The 8,302-nt window shown below is 29.1% G+C and overlaps 1 protein-coding gene across 1 annotated transcript; it reads right to left on the bottom strand.

The window, feature by feature from the left end:
• Positions 1-1,810: 1,810 nt before the first annotated feature.
• Positions 1,811-4,221, bottom strand: LOC131631049 (zinc finger protein CONSTANS-LIKE 6-like). Its single transcript, XM_058901810.1, has 2 exons — positions 3,023-4,221; positions 1,811-2,420 (listed from the first exon to the last, which is right to left on the bottom strand). Exons 1-2 carry the CDS (start codon positions 4,058-4,060, stop codon positions 2,169-2,171), a joined length of 1,290 nt encoding a protein of 429 aa, XP_058757793.1. The 5' UTR covers positions 4,061-4,221; the 3' UTR covers positions 1,811-2,168.
• Between the last annotated feature and the right edge of the window lie 4,081 nt (positions 4,222-8,302).

Raw genomic sequence — 8,302 nt, 5'->3', positions numbered from 1 at the left:
ATATTAATATTTGTATATCAATAAAAAATATTATATAAAAAATTATATTATTTTGTCTCTTGCATAAACATATTAAACAAAGTTGAGTAAAAAAACTATTTCTTCATGTTTTTTCCTCCTTATTTAATATTTTGATTCATAAATATTATGTTTTATATATTAATAAATTACATTATAGTAAAAATTATATTATTTTGTCTGGTGCATAAACATATTAAATAAAATCGAAAAAAAATTTGTCCAATATATTAATCATTAAACACAGTACAATACAAAAAGTTGTGTTGTATTGTTATGTCCTGTCTAATATTGTTTTGTCCAATATTTCATATTTTACAAATCAAACGTAGTGAAACTATAACCCAATTTGTGTAAAAGTTGGTTTCATAAGAGATACATTTGGTTTAAGTAATTTTGGTTTATGTTAACTTTTTGTTCATGGGTTAGATTCTTGCCCCATCTTTTCTTATGTATTTCTCTTTTAGAGTGAAGACCCATTTTGGTCCCTCACAAATATTACACGAGTCAAATTAGTCCTTCACAATAAAATAGACTCAATTTAATCCCTTATAAAATTTAACCGGATCATATAAGTCCTTCTGTTAATATTTTTCTCAAACCGGTTTTTTCCTAGTTTTAAACCGTGACTGGATTGCCACGTTGGATTTTATTTATTTTTCATTTTTTAAATACTAAATTGATTTTTATTTTTAATTTCATTTTTAAACAATTATAAATTAATAATATAAAAAAGCCAAAATTGTTTCTTATAAGGAGTTGAACTCAGGCACATGTGGTTAATCTTAAACAGTTCTAAATTTAAAATAAAAAATACAAATTTTGTATCAATATGGTCTCGAACCTAAGTCTCTTCAGATTAAATGACATTCAATTTAATAAAATAGAAATTGATTTGTCTATTTGTAAATGATAGTCACTTTACTAATAATAGAAATTGATTTGTCTAGTTGTTCTTAATAGTCATTTTACTAACCGTATAAATTGATTTGTCTAGTTGTAAATGATAATCACTTTATTAACAATAGAAATTGATTTATCTAGTTGTAAATGATAATCACTTTACTAACAATAGAAATTGATTTGTCTTGTTGTAAACAATAGTCACTTTACTAATAATTGAAATTGATTTTTCTAGTTGTAAATGACAGTCACTTTATTAACGATAGAAATTGATTTGTCTAGTTGTAAAGTGAAAATCATTTAATTTGAAGGGACTTGGATTTGAGACCTCATAGGTAAAAACTTATGTATAGAATTTGTTAATATTAGTATAAATCATGAAAATTACTTATTTAAAAATTACTTTATAAGAAATAATTTTGCCTTTTTTGATATCATTCATTGATAACCGTTTAAAAATGAAATTAAAAATAAAAATTAATTTAGTATTTAAAAAATAAAAAATAAAAAAAATCCAACGTGTCAGTCCAGTCACGGTTTAAAAGTATGAAAAGAACCGGTTTAGAAGTAGGAAAAAACCGATTTGAGAAAAATATTAGCAGAAGGACTAATATGATCCGGTTAAATTTTGTAAGGGATTAAGTTGGGTCAATTTTTTTGTGAGGGACTAATTTGACTCGTGTAATATTTGTGAGGGACCAAAATGGGTCATCACTCTCTCTTTTATTTATAAATTTTTATTTTAAAAAAAGTTAGTTATGATTGGCTGAATTTTTTTTATAATCGGTGAGCTTATTTAGGATCATAAAATGTATCTTACAATCATAATCATTGTATCAAGTTTTCAACATCACAAAGATATTAGTTTCAACCTAATGTTAAACATATGTAACCAAAATAACCAACAAAGTAACCATAGCATCAACATTTGAATACTTGATCCAACTTCTAAAAAGGAACAACAACAATAATAATACATCAATGGCTTCCAAAAATTAATAGCCAAATCTTCAACTAGCTCATAATTAAAGTGTTATACCATTAGTACTACTAATTAAACATGAAGCTAGAGAGATACATTGAAACATCCCAAGCAACAATTCTTCTTAACAAGTAATAAAATTATTATAATACATACTATACACATTAATTAATCCACATGCACCAAATATTAATCACTCCATGTTTGCAGAAAAAGCAAACATAGAAACTCAATTAATATAACCAAATTCATCATTATTTTCATGTCAGTGATAATTAGTTGGAAATGAAGTTGCTCCTCCAGCAAAACATGTTGTTCTCTTAACAAAACGACCTTTCATTCTTGGTCTCTTCTCTGCATTCAATTTCCTTACTTCATATCTTATCTTCTTTGCAAACAAACGTGTTCTTCTTTTCTCTCTATACCTTGATACTCTTGCTTCTCTTCCTCCATCTCCATTACTTCCTATTAAGTTCCCTCTTAGGGTTCTTATTTCTCCTTCTACACCACTTGGACCCTGAAATCAATGTTCACAAAACACTCACATGTCAAATATTATCATATACATGTATGTATGTAGTGATAAGTCATAAAACAACTATGCGAGAGATAACGATTTACTAAAACTCAGCCCTTATCAGAAAATAAGATATCGATTTACTGAGACTCAGCTCTTATCGTAAAATAACATATACATGTATGTATATAGTGATAAAACAACTAAGCGGAAGACCATACTGGTCTGACACAATTTGTTGAGATACAACTCTTGTCGTAAAAAAACATATACATGTATATATGTAGGGATGAACAACTATGCGTCAAACCACGATTTACTGAGTCTTAGTTCTTATCGTAAAATAACATATACATGTAGGTAGTAATAAAAAAACCTAAGCGGATGATCATAGTGGTCTGATACGATTTATTGAGATTCAGCTTTTGTCGTAAAATAACATATACATGTATGTAACTAGTGATAAAACAATTAAGCAGCAGACCACAGTGGTCTGGTCTGCCACGATTTATTGAGATTTAGCCCTTGTCGTTTTGATTATATTTCTGCTAATTTTATATCGTGTTACTAGTGTAAAAAAGATAACTGAGAAAAGAAAGTACCAAGAAGTTTTGCCATGAATCATCATCGGAGTTGAACTTAGGAGGGTTTCCGGTAGTCCATGGAGAAGGAGAGCCTTGCCTAGTCCAAGCACTAATAACATCTTCATAGTTTAGTCTCAAAAATCTCTCTCTTTTAGTTTCCTCTTTAGTAATAACACTCTCACTAACACCAACACTACTATTAATACTCAAAGGCATAAACTCTTTCTCTTGGTGTCCCATTGATTCATCATGATCAATATTCCAATGAAAAACTTCATCACTTGTCATATCAAAAACCGATTCCAAGTCATCAAGTTCTTCATCTTTAACCTTCAATACTTCATTTTTTGATGGATCCATTTCATTCTCTTGTTTATAATCAAACACTTGTTCCGACGAATTCTCATGAATCTCACTAGTACTCCCAACACCAAGTAAACTCTCAACATTTGCTGCAAACTCAGCAAGATCAACATCAAACTCACAGAAACTATCCAAATCACACATGTCCTCGAAATCAGCAGCATCATTTTTCACATTACAATTCTCTAAATCAAAAGGGCCTACATCAAAAACCGGGACGCGACACAGCAACTGCTCCTCCTCCTCCTCCTCCCCCGCAATCTCATTAATATCAACTAGTAACTCCCGCTCCCGTTCTTCTTCTTCTTCTTCCCCTCCGAGCTCAGGAACGAGCGGAAGAAAACTAGTATTAAAAAGAACCTTCTCCTTAAGCCGCTGTTGCTGTAGTTGAATCGACGAATTCTTATTATGACGCGGCGTCCTCGCCTTTCTAGTGAATCCACTATGCCATGCTTTCGCAGTTGCTGTCGTCGTTGCTACCTTACCAGACGCGGTTTGAAGACGAACCCTTTCGTGTCTACTCGCTAACTGATTCGCCGAATGAACCAAATTGTCACAACCATGACAAAGAAAAGCATCATCAGCAGCACAGAACCAACGTGCCCTTCTTCTCATACAGCTATCACAAGCTCTCGCTGTCTTGGCTCCCAAGGCACCTGCATCTGCACCACCACTTTTCATATCGGTTATCATAAAAAAACGATATAATAACACTCTTTATGGTTTTTTTTCTTCCAATATCAAAAAATGATTCAATTAATGTATGTTGAAAAAACTAGACAGTGTGATGAAGGAGACACTAATGTGAGTAGGGACTGTTATATTTTTTTCTTCTTTGCTTATTGCACTTTTGGTAATTTGCTACAGGAATATTAATGGAGGTTCATAGGACCTACCAATTGGTCTCATCTTAGTGGTGATTGGTTAGAAGTTGAAGTTAATCTTATTCTATGAATTCTCATTGGTTATCTTGTTAATTATAGGATTTCTTATGGACCCATTATTTGTTTGTGCATTAAAACTTTGAGTAAGACATTTTTGTATTGTTACATTACATGCATAATAATTCAATATTGTCTGCATTTTTGTGGTCCCTTTAACAACTAGGTTGCTTTCACTTTACCCGGAGTGACATTCTACCCTTATTTTACGTTGTCCTAAACAATGTTATAGATGTGAAATATGGGATGTAAATTGTAGATGATGCTGTTGCGGTCGCGGTCGCTGTGAGGCACATTGTGATCGTTTTAGCGTGAATTTTGCTTGAAAAATACTTTAAGTATATAGTTGAGAGACATTTAAAGTTATGATTTTTTATTACATCAGTTGGAATATTGAGTTTTGGGGTTTTACAATTTTAATTTTTTGATGAAAATAGTCGAACAAACATTGTTTAAATTGTGTGATGCGCTTCCTAATATTTCCTAATGCGATAGCATACATGATTTAAAAATCATATCGCAATTGCAGTCTGATTCAGTTGCATAGGATACAACATATTAGTAATATTACGGTCACAATTGTGGTTGCGGACTACAATTTAAAATCATGTGCAAAATTTCATGGGATGACTAAAGTTAATTGTGAAACTTGTCTAACCATTCTTAACGAGATTTTTCTTCGAAGCCAATTATATAGCATGATAGACATGAGTCTAGTTTTACTCGATTAATTTTTGATGTGTTATGTGCCCTTCTATAAGCAATGTTATTGATGTGAAGTATTAGGTCTTTTTTCATAGTTGATTTTATTTTAACCCGATAGATTTGAGTCTAGTTTTACTTGATTAATAAATTTTTGATGTGGTGTCCTTCCTTCTATTTAAGCAATGTTATTGATGCAAAGTATTCATCAACTTAAAAATCTAGCTGATCATCTTTAGTTAGGTCTTTCTTCACAATTGATTTATTTTAATCCAATAGATCTGAGTATAGTTTTACTCGATTAATTTTATATGTGTTGTCCTCTCTTCCATTTAAGAAATATTATTGATGCGAAATATTCATCAATATAGAAATCTAACCGACCTTCTTTAGTTAGACTTTTTTACCGTTGATTTTATTTTAACCTAATAGATTGAAATCTAGTTTTACTCTATTAGTTTTTGATGTGTTGTCCTTTCTTCTATTTAAACAATTTTATTGATGTGAGTATTCATCAATAGGGAAATGTAGCTGAGATAGATCTTTATTCACAATCAATTTTTTTAATTTCACAAAATTATAACTTGCTATTTTTTATAAGGGATCTGAGTTCAATTTTACGTACTCAAATAATCAATTTTTTTAATTTCGCAAAATTCTAACTTGCTATTTTTTATAAGGGATCTGAGTTCAATTTTACTCAAATAAATTTTGTACAATATTTCATCTTTAGAGTTACTTGATTGAAATTGACTATCCAAATTTAGTTATTTTAGTATTTACATTTTTTTTCCTTATATGTTACATTTGTGACAAGCTTTTTTGACCAACAAATTCAAACCAATCAATTTTCTCATTGGTTAATTATTAATTTTTATCCTATGCTAATATGTAAAGATTGGATTTATGGACAAAACAAAAGGTGAAAATTGAGATTGGTGTAAATAGATAAATCAATGATAAGAAGGAAATGGATGTATTGTTTCCAATTGGGTGAGAGAAAGTAGAAAGCTATTGCCTATACAAAAACAAACCTTGAGTGTTGACATTATAGGAATAAGTCCAAAAACTAGTTCACCATAGAATTTTATGTAAATTATGGTCCAGTTAAAATTACACATATATCAAAACAATAAATTGCACTGTTTTTTGCATATATGGATGACAGATACTGTTGGAGGGTGATGTTTTTGTTTCTATTTGTCTTGCACAATCATGTATAGTATTAGGAAAATATCTAACTCGCATGATAAGGAAAATATATTAGGCTTTAAAAGAGGTTATAAATACAAGAATCTAAAGTTGGTTGCTAATATATAAGGCTTTCACAAATTGATGACAAACTCATTTCGAAAGATTCAAGTTTTAGTTAATATGATAACTAAGTCATTATTAATGACTTATTATTATATCAAACAAAGAATTTAAAGATTTGAAATTGAATAAATTGTGAAAGTTTGTCCGATATTGGACTTTCAATTTTAGAGTGATTAGTTAAAATGTAAGAGGTCAAAAAATATTTTTGAAGTACCGAAGCAATCACATACACACATCTAAAAGTTTTTTAAATCCTCAACTTCTTGAAAAACTATCAAGGTTTGTATAAAATTGATTCTTGTAGAATTGAATTGGCTGTAGGATTTTAGTAGAATTGAATTTGATAGAATTGATTTTATCAGAATTGAGTTTAACACAATTTATTTATGTTTGGATATATTTATGTAAAAGTGAGTTAAATAATAAATTATAATGTAAAAATCATCCAGAATCAATTCTGGAGACATAAGCTACAAATTCTAACTTCAAGTAGAATCAATTCTGGAGACAAAATCAATTCTACTTTTGTCTAACCAAACATCTTAAAATCATCCAAAATCAATTCTACATCTCTAGAATTGCTTTTGGCCTTTCCAAAAGCCAAATGAAACATGCACTAAGAAGTATTTCTAATCAATTGAAAACGTACTTATTCTACCTAATCGATTAAGGATTTGATTCAATCGATTAAAGTAAGGTAAATGATCTCTTAATCGATTAGAAAATATTTAATTGATTAAACCATCTATACATTTCAGGATTTCCTTTTTGAATTAGGGTTTTTCGTATTTTGAAAGTACTTCTTCGATTAACATCTAGGATTAATCGATTAAGTCATTAAAATGACCTATGGATAATTTCCATTTTGAGCCAAAGTTTTTCCTATATAAAAAAAGATTTCTCTTCATTTCATTCTATACCGAACTTATGATTAAAAAATATTTTATTCTTCTTCTATTCTGTTTTCATATTTGGTTTTTGTGAAGAATGTTGTAGAGTCGAAAGACCAAAAAACCCTGGTGAAATTTTTTGTTGTAATCGGTGTTCTTTAATTTGCTATATCCAAGAGTGTGACCCTCTTGTGGAATTTTTTTGTAAAGGTTGTAAGCTAAAACTCTATACAAGATTGTTTATAGGTTCTTGAGATTGACATATATATAAAAGCTTTAATTATAAGTTTTTGAGTTTGACCTATATAAAAGTTCTAGTTGTAGGTTCTTGAGTTTATCAGGTATAAAAGCTTTGTTAGAAGGTTTATGAGCAAAACCCATGTAAAAGCAATGTTTGTTGGTTCTTGAGCATAAATAGTGTAAAAGTTATATTTGTTTGTTCGTGGGAAAATTCTATAGAAACTCATAGTGTTTAGTGTAACTCTCAAGAGAAAACTTTTGGGGACAAAAGTAGTTCGAACTTGTATAAATATTTAGTGTATTCTCTCAATCTCTTCTCTCTTTTATTTATATTGTTTATGTTATATTTGTTGCGCATCTTTCTTCATCTCATATTTATTTCTTTATTTCTTTTGTTTTACCTATATGTGGTCACCAAAATCAAAACAATTTTTTTAAACAAGAAAGTTTTGTAAATTGGTTTCAATTTTTAATCTACACAATTCAATGTTCTCTCTTATGTTTGGAGTCATTTAGTCCACAAGTGACATCAAATTTTAACTCCTATTATAAGACTTATCGGTTCAATAGGTAGTGTGAAGTCTTTAAATATTTTTCTTTTAACATTTTTTAAAAAAATAATTTTATATAATAGATAAATGAATGTATCTTTAATAAAATTTTTATTTTTTAAATATTATAATATAAACTATAATTGAAGAATTCATCTAAATCCTTCAAACTCTCCCTCTAATATAATTTTTTAAGTTTTTAAATTAAATTATTTTTGTATTATGAATAAAATGAAAACCCCAAAAGTACATTGGATTGGTGATACGTGATTGAATGGAATAAAATTGAGTGGT

This window comes from Vicia villosa, unplaced genomic scaffold (assembly GCF_029867415.1).
Source record: "Vicia villosa cultivar HV-30 ecotype Madison, WI unplaced genomic scaffold, Vvil1.0 ctg.000759F_1_1, whole genome shotgun sequence".
In the NCBI taxonomy this organism is placed as follows: Eukaryota; Viridiplantae; Streptophyta; class Magnoliopsida; order Fabales; family Fabaceae; genus Vicia; species Vicia villosa.
The sequence above is the reverse complement of the archived record's forward strand: the minus strand, read 5'-3'. Positions and strand labels throughout refer to the sequence as shown.